The sequence below is a fragment of the Conger conger genome, chromosome 14, assembly GCF_963514075.1.
Source record: "Conger conger chromosome 14, fConCon1.1, whole genome shotgun sequence".
In the NCBI taxonomy this organism is placed as follows: Eukaryota; Metazoa; Chordata; class Actinopteri; order Anguilliformes; family Congridae; genus Conger; species Conger conger.
Window position 1 is genome coordinate 14,164,249 of NC_083773.1, and position 20,735 is coordinate 14,184,983.

At 42.1% G+C, this 20,735-nt stretch overlaps 1 protein-coding gene across 1 annotated transcript; it reads left to right on the plus strand.

The window, feature by feature from the left end:
• Window positions 1–1,315: 1,315 nt before the first annotated feature.
• Window positions 1,316–17,311, plus strand: ccdc3b (coiled-coil domain containing 3b). The gene is made up of 3 exons (XM_061218570.1): window positions 1,316–2,129; window positions 9,214–9,388; window positions 15,518–17,311. The coding sequence occupies exons 1-3, from the start codon at window positions 1,774–1,776 to the stop codon at window positions 15,812–15,814; spliced, it is 828 nt and encodes a 275-aa protein (XP_061074554.1). The 5' UTR covers window positions 1,316–1,773; the 3' UTR covers window positions 15,815–17,311.
• Window positions 17,312–20,735: the final 3,424 nt, after the last annotated feature.

The following is a 20,735-nucleotide window of genomic DNA, read 5'->3' on the forward strand; positions in this document are numbered from 1 at the left end:
AACAGCCTTACATCATTCCAACTGCACTTTGACATGAACATGAGCCTGAATTACAAATCCAAACAGCCCACCTTCAAATGCATGGAATCTGGGTCCAGATGAGTCTGCCTCGCAGAGAATGCAGGAGAAATTAACTGGGTCTGTGGTAGTGTTTCCACCAGTGCAAACCATGAGAGTAGACCATTTCTGAATAACATTGGGCTGGTTTATCCATCTGTGCCAGTTAAGATGTCAGAGATGTCTGGCAAATGAAGATCAACTGCTTTCGAGTGGACAGAAAATACATTAAGGCCATGTACTGAATCTCATTTTTACTTGCATTTTCTTTGGGATTTTGTGGAGGACACGACACTGACAGAACCACTTATACAAACTGATAACATTGGGGGGGACCATTTAATGCCCACACTAACCCTTTCCCACACCCCCCACCCAGATCCATGGCATGACATTGAGGGGACATGGGACAGGTGCATGAGGAACTAGAGATGTCCCTGATCACTCATCCATGTGGGAGAAACTGGGTATCTTTTTCAGACAGCTGTAGCATGTCTCACTGACAGTGCAGTTGAGAGGGACACCGTAGATGATCCCATATGTCCCACAGTGATTGTTTTCACAGATTTTTTAAAAAGGTGAAAGGCAAATAAATGCAGATCCTAGTTCAGACAGAATGTGCCTGACATGAAGCATCAATGCATGGAACAATAAACAATATTGTAACAGCTCTTTAGAATGTAGAACTAACAGAAATAGGGACAAAATGCAATTTGGACCATCTATATATTCATGTACAATAGCGCATCACAAATATTGTTCATACTTGTAAACTGAATAAATAAATCATAATTCTAACTGTATTCACAAAGGTATACGATAACAAGATCACCGAGTGCATCGGTGTCATTCATTTTGTTCATTTATATTAAAATGAATGAATTATGTGGTGGTGGAAAGTATTTGATGCGCGGGCGTACACACACGAAAATAGTGGATACAATAATACATGTGTTTCCATCTTAGAACGAAATTATTTATTTATTATTTGTTTGAAAAACATTAGGCTATATCGCTAATGCTGTGTGGCTACCAAGGGGTCGTACTTTACAAATCCACCTTTAACCTTTCTCAATGTGTGAGGTCTAACTAGGAAACTAATATTTTTCCAAACGTAGAACGGCGTGAAACGTAAAGGTGCTAAAGTTTGTTGGTTGCTCGTAGGCAACTGAAAGATAAATATACAGCGCGATATTAAAGCGCTGGACAGGTGGGAACAGGCAGTTGCCAGGGCTGCGGGGTGTTTCTCCGATAGACCGTTGGGGAGGCTGATAAGCATGAGCATAAAATAAAAGGCGAACAGAGAACAAAATACAACCCGTGTTGGGTTTCAAGTTGTGACTGAACAGTCAAACAATCCTGCGCCCCGCTCCTATGCGGGCAAAAGCCAGTGCGCTTCATATTCAATATTAGTGGAGCCGCGTAGGCACACTGGGAGAATGAAGGTGGACCGCAAAAGTACCCAGATACAACTGAGTGAAGATATGTGCGACATTGTTTAAGATGCATGCCGAATCACTTTGAGCATTTTTCTTACACAGCATTAGATTTTGTTAAGAGGACTACATATCCTAATTTCGCTGATTGGATGTTTTGTTTTACTTTTTTCGTTTATGTGCATCTAAGTTTGCGCACTTCAGTCAACATATGTTGACCTTCCGAAGAGTCTTACTTTTTGCAAGCATTTAATCTCTGTAATAAGCAACACTATTGAACATGGGCGCTGTTTTTGCACTGATTCTCGCGACCTGTCTGTGTGGAATTTGGGGGTGCCAACTTCCCCACGACTGGAGACCCCAGACTGAAGCGTGCAGAGCAGAGCTCGCGGAGATCATCGTTTTCGCCAAGGTTCTAGCACTCCACAAGGACTCGTACAGCGTGTACAACTACCTGCCTTGGCAGTACGACACGGATCTTTTCTTCTCAGCAGAGATCGAGCTGCTGTGCGACCAGGCATGGGGCAGCATGCTGGAGGTGCCCGCTGGTTCCAGGTTTAATGTTACCGGACTGGGGTACTTTCCCTGCTTCTCATACAGCGTAACTGAGAACAATGCTTACTATTTCTTCCTGCGGTAAGAGAGAGCACCGTATGCATGGTGATTGATTCCTTTAGTTAATATGCACTAGTCAACAGCGCAGTCTGCCGTAAATGCAGAAGTCATATTATGTAATGCATTACTGATGTGTTAATAGATCGTTTGCAAAATGACATTGATGAAAAAACTGTAACTCAGGCAGGAGTGTCGGACTGAGAGTAATGCGAACTTTAGTTCCAGTGCAGATTAGAACATTTTGGGAAAGCGAATAATGCTAATATGGGCGTGAAGGTAATTTTCTGATCACAGTCCATCGTCGTAATTCTCTGCAGGCAACTCGAGTGTAATTCAATTTAAAGTTGCATTTTCCCTTTGAGGAGGTCTGCATGACATCTTCTTTTGCCCACAGGCATTACTCTGCGTTGTGATTTAATTTACTTGTCTTTATGCGACGTTGTTTTCCGTTTTTGAACCGATTAACTGATCCGAATTTTATGTTCAGCTTTAATATAGCTATTTTTATTGTCCTGACCTTTACACGTCATGCATTTAACTGACCTAGCCTCCGTTTTTCCTTCCGAAGTCCTTCTCATGAGCTTTAAATATAAATCTAGAAAAAGCATCATTTTTATAAGTCCAAGGAGTGACTGGAGAGGTCAGGTCCCCATTGACATTTTCTGGGAAAAATAGAAAGCTGCAGACCACTATTGTAGTTAAGGGATGGGAGTAACCAAAATATTCTCACTGTGATCATGAACTGTATGTGTGTGTGTGTGTGTGTGTGTGTGTGTGTGTGTGTGTTCATCCACATTTTTTGCCTGTACATGAGGGATATAGAAAAGTTGCATTAGATTACCTCACAGGTGGCTAAATTATTGTAGCATTTATTGACATAGAAATCTCCCTTATCCAGGGCAGTATACAAGGGCCACACAGGCTTTATATCTTGCACATAAAAGCAGATCTGTGTCCGAGCCCAGGGATTTATTGGACAGCAGCGATGGTCTCAACCCATGAGACACACTGTCCTGCACAAATACACTCTTTCAGACGGGACAGTTGGCTGTGTGTGGAAAGGGTACAGCCCGGGTCACTAAGGCACATCTGGATCCCAGAGCCATCAAAACAAGAAAAGGCAGAGCACGTTTGACCATGCTTTGGAGTTACCCTTTGACAACACTACAGAGTACTCTCAGCCTGTTCAGAGTCACAGATTCACACAGAGTAACTCTGTGAAAGGCCTAAAGACACCAGCTGCAGCTCAGTGCTCCTGTCTCCTCCTTACGAGAATGGACTCCTTCACAGGACAGGTTTATACGCATCTCCCACTAAGGGCGGGTCAGGGAATTTACAAGGAAAAGCATCCGCTACTTTCCTGTTGACAGTAATTCCAGAGCAGTGGCATACCTGCCCAACTGCCCAAAGGCAGCCTTCAAGGCAGGGGTTCAGTCTCTCTGATCAGCACAGAGTGAATGTATATCTGTAATAATCTTCACATCCTTAAAGGTCCACGTACAGCAGCATTATTTACCTGGTTTTAGTATGTAAGACGCCCACAAACTGTTCACGAAGAGCAGTGACGTAGGGTTTTGGAACTTTTTTTTTTTTGGAACCTCCCCCTTCTGCCTCCTGCGGTCAGCTCTCTGTCTTAACATGGTAAGTGGTGAAAGTGTAGCTTTAGTTGAGAGAATACAATAGTGAAGGAGAGGGGATCAAGGAGCATAATTTCAGGTGAATATCTAACTAACGACTAGTTAAATAATTTAGTAGATCTACAGGGTTTAAACGGCTTTTGGTTTGGTCTCAAAAAGGCAGATTACATTGGCTCATCATTTTACCAACACCTTGGAAAAATAGCAGTTTGATCCTAAATGATGTATACTTTGACCAGAATTGCTTTTTTTCTTTTTTTCTTTAATCAGTATGGAATATAAACCAAAAGTTTGAGGATGATATGAAAAACTCAAAAACACAAGAAATATGTACGTGGGCCTGCCCGATATGTAACTATAGGCTATGCTCCCACAAGTATTCAATACGTTTTAACTTATATTTTTATGTGACCTCTGCTATCTACAGTGTACACCCTTTTTGAAATTCTCAGACAAATACACCAGCCTCTGCAAATGTTTCACCGGCATTCCAGCAGAGAATATTTACATTTTCTGCACAGTCCCACATGGTGGTATCCATGCCAAGAAAAATAACCTCAGCATGTACAGATAGTGGGGAAGTCTATGTTGGCAAAGGGCTGCATAGCCGGATATCTGTGCTTTGTTTTTGAAGCCATGTGCCATGTTTTCAATAGGACCCGTGCTGTCAGTGACGAATGCCGCTTGAATGACAATCGAGGAATAGGTGATGATGATGCAAGGGCCTTCCATAAAAAAACGTCCCTAGAAAGCATTGCCTGAATAATAGAGCTGTATTCATCTGCTGCTTGCAAGTATTCGTGACCTATTTCACACTACCTAATTCACACATTTTTGTTAGGTTTCAGCTAGTTACTTATGGGCATTTTTGAACTGCAGAAATAGCAAGCAGTACAAAGAGTTTGCATCATTGCTTCTCGTCCTTCCCCAGGTACCTTGCTGGCCAATGATGGTTAGCTTTGAGTGGGTAGTAAACTGCCCAAACCTGAGACTGATTTCTTAGCAGGCAAACTGCAGTTGCAAGTATAATCCATAAAACCTCCAACATGTTCATATAATCTGTGACAAACATAGTTCATCACAGAATGAGTTTAACCTTAACATTTCATAAACAATAGAGCTTTCTTTCTTCTTCTGAAATGACCAAACATCACAAGCAGCTGGAAGAGATGTTGCTAATGAGAGAAGCCAGGCCCTGTTCCACAGTCACAGATATTATCAAACCCTTGTCTCATAAACAGATCACACAAAGCCTTGCCTTCCAGCACTCTTTTCTCCCTGGTGTCTTGTGGGGTTGCCTGACTCTGTTGTGCTGAATCAGCAGAGTTAGTGCCAAACTGTTTCTATGGGGGTCTCTTATGGTTCCCATTTCCTGTGAAAATCCCACAGCAAAGGAAAGGAACGCCAGTCTAGATCATGTTGCAAAAACGCGCAGCTGGGAAGAAACTCTCACATTAATCATAAATGTAAGAACACTTGGGACACAGGGCATGTACATTATCCTTCTATATGCCAATTCTTAAATGTCCTGTATGATACAATTAAAGACCTTTAAGAGTAATTTATGTATTCACACGTTTTATGTGTGGAAAGTTCTAATTTCTTTCACCAAACAAGAATATTTGGTCATGGGCATTTTCATTCAGTCAGTACTGGAGAAGGTCTGTGCTAGTCAGGTACTTACACAAGACACTGAAGTATACTATTGTTGTGTGAACAGATCCCTTGGTTGGATATATTACTGAAGACTTTTCAGGTGTTTAATACTGCAATATGGCAATGCCTCACTCTAGAAATTGAACATACAGCTGTCATAAGCCTAGCCACGCAATCACTATGCCACATCATGAAACCACTCCCTTTCAATGGGCCTCACAGATTGGAGTAGAGTACAGATAGACACAGCAGTTTAGTTTATAGTGACTATTATGTTTTGGTGCCTTCTGCCAAAGGTTGGCATGTTCAGACTAGCAGGGCTTTACCACTACACCATGAGGAGGGGGGGTCTGTCTTTCTGAGCATGGGAGGAGTGTATTTCCACGTTCTGGTGGTTCAGGTTTTTCCCCTCCCTCTATTTTGGCTGTACATGAACCACAAACCGTGACCCAAGCAGCCATCTGGTTCTAGTTTGGGTGGACATAGTCAAATCATCCAATAAAGAACCAAAAAATAAAACCCAGCAATGGAAACTGTAAGTAAAGCAATATGTCTTTGTCTAAACAGTATCCATACGGGCATCAAGAGATTTTCAGACAAACCCTTGGGCTTTCATCAAAGTGGGGTGACTTCCTTACAGTTCGTTCATCTCTTGAAGCCAGGAAGTCTTGGGGGAAATGGACAGGTATTGTACTGTGACATTTTAGAGACCACCATCTCCCCCAGAAATGGCGGCTTGGAAACCAAATATGAACCAACTGAAAGCCCCATTGTGATTTGCCAAAATTGATGACTCATAACCTAATCAGCTCAACCCATTTTGGTACAGTATTCACACAATAACAGTATCCCATTTATTTATTTATTAGACAGAGCTCCAGATTAATCAAATGTCTCAATTTCAATGTGTGTATGTTAGCTCTCTTGATCAAAGTTATGGTTTCTCCATGAACTGGATAAAATTCAAATCACATTTTGTGTAATGGAACATGTAGAAGAGGCAAACAGTGGACATGATTGACTAATATGTCAGACAGGCATCAATTTGGAAAGTTTTACATCCCTGCTGTGCCAGGCTCAGTCAAATGCCAGGCACCCCAGGTTGCATGGACACACATAACATGCCAGGATTTCTTAAGGTCTTGAATTTGCTGCATGTCATAATGCAACAACAATGTTTGTCCGGGGAAATGATCTGTTTTCCCACAAGGGGATTCAATTAAAAGCTCTGGCTAATTGCGCTTGGTTGTGTGCTTGGGATTGATGTGGTTTTCACAAACTGGCTTGAGAAAGCTGCAGAGGCATGGAACCGTTCCTTTGTCCCACTTTCTGCAGCCGGCTGCCAGATCATCTTCAACTCTTTAGCTGGATCTTGTCAAGTGGCAGCATAGTGCAGTGGTTAAGTATCTGGGCCAAAAGAGGGCTTTATTTCCCAGGTGGAGCGCTGTTGTTGCTGTACCTGTCAACAAGGCACTTAGCTGGGAAATGAAAAGCCCAGCAGAATCTCCCTGGGAAGGGCTGTCTGCTAAATAAATAATAATGCATCTGCCAGTTAACAGAAGCAGAGGAAACAGCCATTCATCATTATTGTGCAAACCCACTCACCCTCTTTCAGGGTTTACACTTTGCACTCAGCACTAACCTCTCTGCCCCTGCTTACTTAGCAGCTCAAGTGTTTCAGTGTAGCCTATTGCACACACGCGCACACCCACACCCACACACACACACACACACACAAACAAACTGCTGAGACACACCTTGCTCACAAACATACACACCCACATATGCGCACGTAGCCCACTCCTGTGTCAATGCTCCTGTGCCACATTCTACACAATTAGTGTTGGCCAGCACACTGACTGTCTTTCATGGTATACAGCTCGTTAATGCTAATTTCTGTAGGCTGGAGAAAATACACTTGTTATTTTAAGACAGGCCAGAAATGGTCTCAGGGCACAACAGGACAAGAAAAAGATATAATTTTGATGTTGGGAAATTATGGAAGCCAGGTGGATTGGCTGTGTACTGTTCCAAAGTCAACACTTACACTACTAATTGGATCCAGGTGTGATTGAGAATGAGAAGGAGGTGCACCCCCCAGCTCCCTGCAACACGCACACACCAACCCAATGTCAAATTTCTTACCTATAAATAGCTATACTTATAGGCAAGTAATTTGATGCAGAGACACTAAGTTTCAGCAAGTAGAACACACATTTTGGAAAACAAACTTTTGAATTTTAGGGAGCATTACATGGACTTAACTATGTGGTCCTTAATTTGGGCTTGGTTCCTTCCATGCTACTCTGAGAGTCACCCAGCTATGCAGTATGAGTGACAGTGAGCTGAGGTCAGGGGTGGAGTAGCTACCGTCCCCTACTTGGAGGGAATGCACAGCACAGCAGAAATGCATCTCACCTTTAACTGAGGTCTATAAATACACTACTCTTACTGTTCACTGCCATGTGTGTCAACTGGAAGGCTTTGATGAGCTTGGCTTCGGATGGTTTTCAGTAGAGATACGTAATAGACTAACATTTTCGCAGCTGATAATATCTGGTACATAGTAATCTTATGGATGATCTGACTGAATTAGTGTCATTTCATTTCTGTAACATTGCTCATATGTCAGATGAGGCCATTAGCCAACAGCAATATCAACAATGAAAAACTTGATTTATATTGCACCATGTCATTTATATTGCACCTTGTCATATAACTCAAATCACTTTATAAAGCAGCGTTTTAAAAAGACATCAAAATACATATCAGTTCATTGTAAAACCACAAAACAGTCATTTACAATAACACAACAAAGGAAGACAATGAAGTGCCAATCACAACCGTTCTGCTAAGTGATAGGAGGGATAAAAGCAGAGAACATGAGCTGCCAATCACTCCTCTGTTAATTTGCCAAACTTATTATCAGAGTGAAACAACCCAAAATGAATCCCTGAATACCAAGTTTAAGGCAATTCATTCAAGTCCAGCTTTCACCATTCATTTCAGAAATGTCGACTATCAAGGAGCAAAGAAATGGAAAAACCTGACTTGCTTAGGCCAGGCTGGGCAGCCAGCCATAGCACCGAGAGAGTGAAAGAGTGCAGCTCTTAACGAGAGACAGATGAAATGAGCTTTCCCCTTTCTCCTATTGTTCCTGCGTAACCATGGTGTTTGTATTAATATTTCTCTTGCCACCCTGAAACCTTGATAAACTTCCATTCAAGTGCCTCTTTGAGGGGACTGTGGGAATCAGGAAGCAGGGCAGTGAGTGACAAGAACAGAATGCCACTGGACTCCTGATGGAGAGGGAGAAAGGGGAGCCCAGGTTTAAGTTAGCAGGAAGGTGCCATTTCCAAATAATCTCCCAAGTATCGCCACTGACGCACATGATATGCACTTCTCATCTTGATTTCCCACTACCTAATTGGTATATCACTGTTCTGATAGGAATAAGAAAAGGATGGTAAAGAAATTTATTTGAAAAGTTGCAAGTGCAGTTCATTAATTTCCTGAAGCTTTTCTGTGTTATCTGTTTGTTAACTATTTCTGGGTCTTTTTGCTGAACCCACAGCATTACATTTATTTCATCTGCAGATGGTGGTAGCATGTGCTCTCATCGTTCTGTGCATAAAGGCATCCTAAAATCATTTCACTGTGGGTTTTCCTATAGCTTAATGTCACCACATGCTATGTTACATCTATAGTTTTATCAAAATAAATGTAAAAATACATATTTAAATGAAAAGGATTTAAAAACACACAGGGGGCACAGATATTTGGTAACACAACCATTCCTGCTCGTTCTCCAGGATGGATGAGAACTACAGCATCATTCCCCATGGGGTGAACTTCCAGGACCCCATCTTTCCCGACACGCCGGAGAACCACCGCATGTTTGCCAGCCTCTTCCAGTTTTCCAACTGCACCCCAGGGACCCAGGTGCACACATACAGCCCGGAGTGGGAGGCCCAGGAGGACAGCCGGGTAAGAACCACCCACCCCTACAGACCCAACTGACCTCACCAAATTCAACCACTGGTCTGGAAATAAATCAATAAATCAAATAAATAATAATAATAAATAAATAATTCTGTAAAAAATAATAAATAATGAAATGCAGTCAGTCCTTCTCATGAGCAGGGTACAGGATAACAAATAGGTCATCTGTATTCACAGCTTTGTTTAGTTCTGCAGGGTTCCCCTCAAACTGTCATATCGTCCCTTGATCTGGACCTCCCACCAACACATTCATGAGGAGCTGCAGGAAGGCTGTGCTTTCAGGTTTATTTTCAGCTGCCTGTGTGCGGCTGGGGGGTGGGGGGTGAGGGGTGGGGAGCAGTGGTGGTGAAGCGTGTTGCTATGCACGCCTGGTGAGACCTCTATTACTCTCAATCAGGCAGTCTGAGTTCTACTCTGCTATCAGGAGCTGGATCCTGATGGAAACTCCAGCTGTGTTCTGGCTATCACGCCACACCACAAAAAAACATTCCACCGACAGTGGCTTTTGCTCAGGAAAAACCTTCAAAAGGTGGTTTAGAAACTTCACATGCACGTAATGTGTTCTTATTGGCTCCGGACATTAGGATCCTGGTTGGTTGAAAAGACAGGACTGAAAATATTTGGGCAGGGAAGAGCTCCATTGACATTATAAGTTCATTGTGGTGGTGATTATTTTACTATAGCATACCAGATTGTAATAATTTCATAGAACTGATGTTGTTACAGGTACTGGCCATTTCTGTATTGCAGGGCTACATATGCCGGTAGTCCTTATGGATTGTGTTATGTCCTGGTGTAGGGTTTAATTGCTGTTAATTGTCATAGTATTAATTTGCGTGTGTTGTTTAGGGTACAGGTTGGCTGTAATTGTCCTAGTTTAGTGTTGTGTATTTTATGTGTTTTCCCACTTAGGGTTTCGCAAGAAAATACACAGAACAGGAAATCAAGAAGGGTTTGCATCTCAAAAACACCAATTAGTTGAAGCATTTTTGTAAAATCCATACAGTATACATGTCCATACTGTGAGCCACATACCTTGATTTTTGGATCCCTAGTGAATACACTTCTGACCATTTGGTACGCTTCAGTACAGTACTGTTAGTTCTGTATGTAACTGTATTTTTTATGGTTAATTTAAAAAGGCCCAGTGTCCTATTGCATTGTCGTCACTGGAGTCCATGTTGTCGATTTATGCATTTGTATTGAAATAAACAAAATCAACGGCCTATTTTTGCTTTGCACAGTCAGTAACGCTCAAGATTGACGTCAGCTTCTGCTTTCAATCAGAGGTTGACTGCACATGAAAGAACTCCCGTGGTAATAGGACAAGAAAGGGTTGCATTTACATGCAGAAAATGACGGCATTTGTTTTCATAGATTTAATCAGAGGTAACACAGTGCCATGGCAGCAAAACCCTTACTTATAGTTCAACAGCATGCTGAAGTTCAACCCTCGGACAGATGGAGAACATGCTCATGATTACTGCAACAGAATGGACAACTTGATAGACGTATTTTCCATGCGACAACATCAGCTTTACATGTACACCAGAATTACACCAATGAAAATGGAAATGGATCTCCTTAAAGTTGTTTGCCAGACTAGCTTTTAAATCTAAATGATCTTCTACACTTCAAGGAAAGCCGTTACATGTCTGTCAAACTTTGGTAAAATGCAGCTGCAATATTTGGACTGGGTTTGCCTTTCAAGCATCAGAAAAGTAACTTGAGACATGTCTCTGTAATATACAGAATATGCTCATCTTTTTGTATGGGATTTGAACCACTCTAGTCCTTCATATTAGAAATACATTTCCATATATTCCATTATTATCCTTGGGATAGGTGTGTTCGGGGGTTAGCACAGCTACATAATGTCCAAAGCGAATGAACTGAGAATGTAGTTTGTGAAGGTTCTTGTTCTGACATGTAAAAGCACACAGACACTAAAATGAGATGCTGCCACATCTGTTAGATGAAGGTCCCTCACATATTCCTCAGGTGTCTGCTCCTCTTAAACTTTCTGCAGAACCTTCAGTTGAATGTCACACATCCCAGTGAGCGAAAGCCAGAAATCTAGGTTTAGAGACATTTTGACATAGACAGACTAGGTTAATCCAAATATATAGGTTTTACCTGGATTTACAGTAGCCTATATCCTGGTCGGCAAGAAAACTTTCACCTTTCAACCAAATGTAGCCAGGTTTTAACATGAACGCCTAGACAGTGTTTCACCACAAACATGTTCACCAAGATCCTGCTTGACAATGTGTACAAGTTGATTGTTAATCCTTTTCCGTTATGTGCTCCTTAATTCTGTCCCCCTTTATGTCAATATTGTTTTATTAAGTTCAACAGTTACCTCGCTATTCCAATAGACGACATATAACACTGTTACAGAATTAATTCATTTATTTTATATGTTCAATAATATTTTAATATTCTGTACAGTGCACTGTACACTACATGGCACATATGGAAGTACAGAGGACTGTCTTGGAAATACGTACTTAGGCAAATGGGCATTTACAAGTGTGCACATCATCTGTGGGCAGAATAAGATCTTTGGAAAAGATTATGGTTTTGCAACATAGCGCTGTGGTGGCAGCCCACAAAATTTATCTGGACGTTCTGAAAACACGCTGCTGTGAATCGTTACTATGGTTACTAAGGTTAGGGTTAGGGGTCTTTTGCTGTTCACTCATTATTTCCTCATTGACTCTGGATTGTCATGTGTTTATCGTACAGCCCATGTAACCTCCAGCCACAGGCATGCATATTAGAAGGAAAACACTTAACTACCATCTCATAGAAAATATCACCATGCTAATAAGAGACTGTGTGGCCTCTGGTTGGACAGACCAAGGAAGGTTCCAGAGTTCCAGCACATTAGTCTAGGCCCCAGCACTTGTGGTTTTTGCTGCTTATCAAAACCAGCAGGAATGATAAATTACTCAGGAAATAAAAGCTGTTTATACACACGGCAACAAAGAAACATTAAAACATAATTATAAACATAAGCCAGAGCCTCCATTCTAAGCACTTTGCCATTACTTTTCTAGAGAAGTTAACCCTTTACCCACAATCCACTGACACCCTGCTATGCCATCTCTGTCAGCACATCTAGAACGACTCCAGAAAAGCCAGTGAATCACATTTCACAGAGCCATTTTTCTATATATTATACAAATTTACAGAACCTATATTTAGCACTGACCCTCAGTCTAAGCAAAGTCCTTACTTTGGTTTTAAAGCTGTAAACAGTCATTACTACAGTAACAGAACAATCGATAAGCAAACTCACTCAGAGGCTTTTAAGATTTAAAATAATTATCATGAAAAGAGAAGACATCATGAAGGACCTGACGTAATGCCAAATAAATGTTTTAGTCTCATTGCATATCTCCTCCAATAGTGTTCCCGTGTATGTGCCCTCTCTGACTGCACAAAGGTTGAGGGTGTTGCTATGGTGTCATTTGTTCAGTTTATGCAATTCAGAAAAAACTGAGTGCTGTTTTTGAAAAGCTGCAGTTACACTGGCAGCTCCCAGTTAAGCAGTGATCATTTCACAGAACCAGCTTTCAAAATTATAACCAGAGACTTGTTGGGTTGGCCAATACAACCGTTAAAGGACTGCTACCTCCCGTGTTGTGCCTCCACTGCACAGTGGAGCTGGAGTTTCCTTTCCAGGGCACAAGAAGCCTGGGCAAAGTGTATGGAGGCCCTGTGTTGCCCAGGCAGCAGGGCTCCCCTCTCGGCCTCCCTGGCGTGGTCCAAAGGAACGGAGAACCGGTACATTTGGCGTCAGTTTGGCTGCAGGTGTTGCCAGAACTGCCTGACAGAGTCTAAGCCGTGTTTTTCTGTCAGGGTTTGCTCCCTTAGCCTTTTCAATTCCAGAGCATACCTACAAGGCAGCAGGGGGTGTTATTTGACCCATAGGTGGATTACGGGCGATAGAAACATTTGAATTTTATTATTTAGGCCTACCATAGGCCACTTTGATATCTTACAGTGCATCCGGAAAGTATTCACAGCACTTCACTTTTACAGCCTTATTCCAAAATTGATTAAATTCATTTTTTTCCTCCAAATTCTACACACAATACCCCATAATGACAACGTGAAAAAAGTTTTTTTGAGATTTTTGCAAATTTATTAAAAATAAAAAACTAAGAAATCACATGTATATAAGTATTCACAGCCTTTGCCATCAAAATTGAGCTCAGGTGCATCCTGTTTCCACTGATAAACCTTGAGATGTTTCTACAGCTTAATTGGAGTCCACCTGTGGTTTGCACATTCAGTTGATTGGACATGATTTGGAAAGGCACACACCTGTCTATATAAGGTCCCACAGTTGACAGTGCATGTCGGAGCACAAACCAAGCATGAAGTCAAAGGAATTGTCTGTAGACCTCCGAGACAGGATTGTCTCGAGGCACAAATCTGGGGAAGGGTACAGAAACATTTCTGCTGCTTTGAAGGTCCCAATGAGCACAGTGGCCTCCATCATCCGTAAATGGAAGAAGTTCGGAACCACCAGGACTCTTCCTAGAGCTGGCCGTCCATCTAAACTGAGCAATCGGGGGAGAAGGGCCTTAAGTCAGGGAGGTGACCAAGAACCCGATGGTCACTGTCAGAGCTCCAGCGTTCCTCTGTGAAGAGAGGAGAACCTTCCAGAAGGACAACCATCTCTGCAGCAATCCACCAATCAGGCCTGTATGGTAGAGTGGCCAGACGGAAGCCACTCCTTAGTAAAAGGCACATGGCAGCCTGCCTGAAGTTTGCCAAAAAGCACCAGAAGGACTCTCAGACCATGAGAAACAAAATTCCCTGGTCTGATGAGACAAAGATTGAACTCTTTGGCGTGAATGCCAGGCGTCATGTTTGGAGGAAACCAGGCACCGCTCATCACCTGGCCAATACCATCCCTACAGTGAAGCATGGTGGTGGCAGCATCATGCTGTGGGGATGTTTTTCAGCGGCAGGAACTTGGAGACTAGTCAGAATTGAGGGAAAGATGAATCCTGGATGAAAACCTGCTCCAGAGTGCTCTTGACCTCAGACTGGGGCGACGGTTCATCTTTCAGCAGGACAACGACCCTGAGCACACAGCCAAGATATCAAAGGAGTGGCTTCAGGACAACTCTGTGAATGTCCTTGAGTGGCCCAGCCAGAGCCCAGACTTGTTGTCATTATGGGGTGTTGTGTGTAGAATTTTGAGGAAAAAAATGAATTTATTCAATTTTGGAATAAGGCTGTAACATAGCAAAATATGGGACAAGTGAAGCGCTGTGAATACTTTCCGGATGCACTGTATCTGCCTCACTGCATGATTTCTTGTGGTCATAACGAGCTAGGTTTCTGTAACAAAGTGCGATATGAAGACGTGCTCACAGTGGTTTTCTAAAATCAGTTAAGTGGATTCTGTATGTGTGTGATGTAGCGGACACTGCGCTGTATATTTTTATGGGTATGTATGTAGCTACCTGCCGTATGTAGCAAGCTAGCTACAGTTTTGATGGGCAGCCACAGAGGTTTAGGCTGGGGTACTGGTCGGTCATCAACACTGTAGTTTGATAGTGCTTGATGACAGACTGATATTGAGTGCCATGTCAAGATGTGTGAAATGAAATTATGGGTTGGTTCCTGTAGACGGCATTAGTAGAATTTCTAGCTCCAGGTCCGGTAATTCTGTAATGCTAGGTAGCTATTATGCTAGCTAGCTATTTTTAGCGATCTGAATTTCTTTGTTTTGTCATCTCATATGCATGCTGTCCATTTCATTGCATCTGTAGCCATGAAGACCATTCTTGATAGATAGATGTAGCCAAGCAGGCATTTTTTCTACATGTTTATTATAGATATTTGGTAGATATGTAATTTATGTGATAGTTAATGGTTATGTTTTCAGCCCTTTTACAGTCACTACAATAAAATAACCAAAGACAAAATAATATTTTTTTCATGTCATAGGCACAGAAAAATGTAATGAACATTGATAGATTTAAATGCTTATTTCCAACCATTTTATATTTGTCACACATGTTTACAAACACTGTCGCTTGCTGACTGATCTTGCATAAGAGTGTATCCATTCACCACCCCCTGCAGCTGCTGTGCTCGTCTGTGCAAAAGGCCCTGTTTGAGGAGGAGGAACGGGTCAAGACCCTGTCTCAGAAGGTGCGTGTCCTGGAGAAAACCAACAACCACCTGCGGGACAAAGTGAAGAACATGAAGCGGCTCCTGAGGCAGGCCAAGCGCGAGACCAAAGAGCACACCGTGAGCCTCAAGAACTTCCAGGACCCGGCCCTCCTGCAGCCGGACCAGGCCCCCCACCTGCAGCAGGAAACCACCCAGGACGAGAAGAAGCCCCTCAGGAAGACTTTCGCCAAGACGGGGAAGAACTGAGCCTGCTACAGGGACTTAAAATCCAGAGACAGTGCTGGACCCACCGCTAAGCTTGGGAAAGCTGCAGTAATCACATGCAGACACGCTCCACATATGTCAAGTGCAGCAGGCAGTAAGAAAACAGCTAGGCTGAAGGCATGTATCTGGTATCCTGCCATTAGCCATGGGGGTGGGTGAAATAGGTCTTTATTTTACTCTTCTGTTTCTTTTCTGTACATAGGCCCATTAGTCCCATTTTCTCCTCTACCTTAGTATTGATACAATCTGCACTGCAAAAAAAGGTATTTGCACAAAAAAGACATTTATAGTCACTGATATATGCCCCCCCCCCACCCCACCCCTATTTAGATTCCCCCCTCCTCTAAATGTTCCAGTGTATTTACAATTATGCCACTGAGTTTAACCAGTTTAACTGTGTAACTCTATATGTAACATACAGTACATATCTTCTGTCTCCTAGAATTTTGCTTTAAATTACTGTAACGTAGGTCCACATTACTCTAACCCGCAGTTAATCTATAGAAAGTAACAGGAGCTTTTTAATGGGCATGGGCTTGGAATAAAATGTGATTTCCAAGTGGTTTGTCAAGCAAGGCCTCTGCTCCAGTGGCTTATTCTGACACACTGGTAACCTAACTGTACTCCCATTTAAGACATGCATGATGGGAATGTTGCAGTCATCCAACACTGATTTTCCTTGTATGTACTAAGCAGAAATGGCCGAATGGTGTCCCGTACGTATTTCTGCCCTAGCTCAGTGATGTGAGTTGTTGAGACAGTGAAGGCCAGTAATTCACTTCACTGTGGCAACATTACACAAAACCTTGCCAAGAGGAAATGTGAGCTTGCTGACAGGGGCTTCTCAGAGCCTGATGAGATGATGTCTGTTAGCCACATCTTCTTCAATGCATCTTCCCCCCTGGGACAGTTTCCACGGACAAAGCCAGGACTGAAACCTGCAAACCCTGGGCTGTTGTGTATAGTGTTACACCAAATTTCAGGCACGCACTGTTGTCCAATACAGGCCTGTCCTGAGGAAACATCTTACACTGGAACATCACTACAATTCAAATGTCAAGAAAAGTGGCAGCAGTTAAATCATTTATATATATCCTTTTCCGAGGAGGGAGGTTTACAGGCATATGCTACATGACAAATACATTTTTATGTTTGAAAACATATGAGTGCTGAGCACCCAATAAAATGCAACCATTATTCATTGGAAAAATCTTGTTATAGTCATATCTATTTCTGTTTCTGCACGGAACAAATTGCTCATGCTTCAGATCACTATGTTGTATTTTTTACTTTTATTTTATAAGCTTCCCATTTAACAGCAGCATGTGCAGTGTTAATTACTCATAACAATGTTTAGACCTTCTGTATTAGCAGATGAAGTGTATTTATATTACTTGTGATACACAAAATACAGTAGAAAACATAGCATAACAAGCAGAATTTTTGTATTAAAACATCCAAATAAACCTTCATTTTTAACACGTGGTACAATTTTTTTACTCGCTGCATTAGCACATTTTCACATTCCATACTCTTCCAAATGATTCATCTGTTGTCTCAGAAACATAAATGCCAAAAACATATTGGGGCACCCATTCAGGACTAGGTATGCGGTGCCGCTGGCCTGCTGTCTGCCAGACACGAAACCTCAGAGATCAGATGTACAGGCTCCATCTGTCTCTCGGAGATTACTGACCCAGGTCCAACTCTTCCCCAGTGTCCCACACCAAATCAAAAGTAAAAGTAGTGTGCCCCCAAGGCCAAGTGTCACTCTCACCAGCTCAGAGCACAGGTCTAATCTCTGTCCCAGGCCACTGGGCCCCTACCTCTCCCGCACTTTCACACTGACTCTCAACCCAGTGTCAGAGCAAAAGCCAGGCTTGCCTCTGGCTTTCTGACGGAAAAAAGTTTCTTTCTGCATTAGGCCTCAAAAAGAGTATGTAGGCTGTAATTTCTGACTTCGCTTATAATCTCTGCTTTAGATTAGCCTGTTCTCTCATCTGAAGGATTCTTACGAAGCATTCGAGGTTTTGCAAAATGAAAATCATCATTATAAATAGGGAATTAGACCAGGTGTATTAAGAAAAGTTCAAGGTGAATACAGACAACCAATGATGATTAACATTAGTGTTAATGTTCTTGGCCTTTGAGAACCAGTCTTCCTTTACAATATTTCCTGCTCTTCCTCTTTGGTTAATCTTATTTATACAATATGTGTATGAGAGGAGTTGTTTAACCTGCCCTTAAAGCTAAGGACAATAGTCAAAATGAATGTGCTGAGGGCAGCTCAAGAGAAAATGAGTTAAATAGTGCAGTTCACGGAAACAGAGTTAATGAAACAGCTGTTCTCCGTGGGCATTGCTGATCCTTCGCAGACTAAATACACTACGGACTCCTTTTACTGGGAACATTGAGGTCACCGTGCCTTGTGAACACTGTGAACTTCCTCATACAAAGGTTACAGTATTTAACCAATTGCCCCCTTTTGTGATCCCAAATGTTTTTATAGCTGAAAAGAACATCACCAAATTACTTCCAAGCAGTTCTGTATTCCTCTGCGCGGTCAGTAGAGGAGAAAGACCCACATGCTACTTCTGTGGAGGAGGTGATCTATGAAATGCAACTGCAACGCATGCTTAATGTTCCTCATGGGGCAGTCAAGAACAGACGGCCTGGACTTCACCAGCACATGTAACATAGCAGTGCAGATATTCAAATCCATTTTTCATCCTGCATTACTGTGTAAGAGCACAATTCAATTTCTGCAGAGACCATGTGCGGGGAAGTATTTTAAGATGAGGTCACGTACAAAAATTAGGAAAGAGGTCAGCCATGCAAAGGTGCATAAACGTAACAGTTCAGACTGGTGCAGGGTTAATACTACTCAGCTGTACATGGCTCCTAGCTTTTAACAGTGCATTTCAGATAATGCAAGGAAAACAGAAACACAAATGAGAACAGGCAATTCAGGCCAATTATATATTTGCTTAATGACTATTTCTGGACTGGTTCAAATATCGTCCCAGGAATGATATAATTGCACAAAACTTTAATTTAAAATAATCACAACAGAAAAGTTCAGGACTACCGTGTGAAATTGTGCAGTATTCTTGTCATTGGACAGAGTATGTCCACAACATTATCTCAAAATGCAGTCTGCCTGAAACTATACTGCATCTAAATGACCACCAACACACAATGAGCTCATATTCAACAGAACAAACTAGAATGTACAGAAATGTGTTACTGCGTAAAAGCAGACACAGTCAACTGGACAAATAATGCTTCCTGTATGTACTGCATTACATTGTGTAGTCTGAAAGTTGCGATTAATAATCTTTGGCATTTATAACTGTGCCAATATAAAATAAAGCTACTGAGCCCTGACTTTGAGAGCATACAACACAGTAAGATAAATCATCAAAGGTCCGGATTTCTCTGCAAACAGTCATCTACCCTGATGGGTTGAGCTGCAGCACAAACTACTTATATCTGAAATAGTCTTGGCAAATCATTCTTTACATTACATTTTCAGCGCATTTTTTCCAGGAGAGTATGAACCCGATACGTTCCATATGGTAGCACTTCAGATCCTCACAGAGAGGACTTGGGCATGTGTGTGTGTGTGGGGGGGGATAAACTTTAATAACCACATTCATAACATGTTCAAGCTTCCTGATAGCGCAGAACCGTACCCAGCAAACCAGACAGATATGTGTGGGAGAGATTTTCACCTCTCCGCGTACATGTTATCCTCAAAGTGACAAGTGCAAAATAATAACTTTCCTAACACCCTGTCCTGAAAAGGTTCTACATCACACGATTGCTTCTCAGGAATCTGTCATAGCGTATGGCAGCCATCCCAGGATGACGCGTACACTGTGTGAAATTGAGAACACAGACAAGCTGCAAAGCAGATGTCAGACAATATGGCAGCAATGCTGAGGCCTTGCTCAGTGACTTTGGCTAATTGTAGATTTTTCCATATTTTTTAATGAAAGGTGTATACTTTGGGACTGCCGTGTGGTTCATTGTGATAATACACTTGTTTGCATGCTCCATGGTTTTATAGAATCATGACTGTGGCATGTCCCCCATCTCCTCAAGCAACAGTGGATTGAGTCGATTGAGTGACTCTAGTCTGTGTATGCCAGCTGCCTTCTTCAGTAAGTGTGCAACTCACCTGATGGACTGCAGAGGGGTAGAAGACAGTGAGAGTAGGATGCACTTCCGAGGAACCACAGTCTGTGCTCTCCTCGATTGTCGGATAGCGAGCCAGACCAATCCCAAATTGAGACAAAAGAAAATAACACAATACAAAATGTATTTAAGAAATTTTGTATCATATCATTGACTATATCATATCATATTGGTTTAAAACATAACAAGGCTGTCAAAATCCTTTCCGATTGTTTATGGAGTTGTAACAGCCACTTAAATGCAGTGGAATACATACTCAGTCTTTTGACACAGTGAAACAGAAGGCATTTGATGTTTGAGAGTTCAGCCAGCAAATTGAGACTGCTAGAGCAGCTCCATCCAACGACACGTTGACTTGTCTTTCCTCCTACAGCCTTTCATCTTGTTGCGCCTGTCTCTGGCAGTTCTGATTAAGGACATGTAAAATTATAGTCCAAGCAAAGACAAAGTGAAGGCACTCCAACATGGCAGCAGTCAGAAGGATCCAGGCTCTGGTCACATCTGGTTTTGTTAGTAATTGCTCAGATATGTAAGGAGGCTGCCAATATTCTCTTCTGTCTTTTTGTTTCTAATTAATGACAATGTAATTTAGAGGTCTGTGCTTTATTGCTGCCTGCGGCATTCCAATGTCATATTTCCACATTCCTGAATATTAGATATAACCAATGTACAAAAATCCAAGAGTCCAATGGAAAACATGAAA

What these genes read in the sequence shown, in the direction of transcription:
- ccdc3b (XM_061218570.1), top strand. Translation starts at nt 1,774, where the DNA reads ATGGGCGCTGTTTTTGCACTGATTCTCGCGACCTGTCTGTGTGGAATT. An exon ending in GCTTACTATTTCTTCCTGCG is followed by an intron (nt 2,130 to 9,213) that starts GTAAGAGAGAGC and finishes CTCGTTCTCCAG; the next exon opens with GATGGATGAGAACTACAGCA. An exon ending in AGGCCCAGGAGGACAGCCGG is followed by an intron (nt 9,389 to 15,517) that starts GTAAGAACCACC and finishes CACCCCCTGCAG; the next exon opens with CTGCTGTGCTCGTCTGTGCA.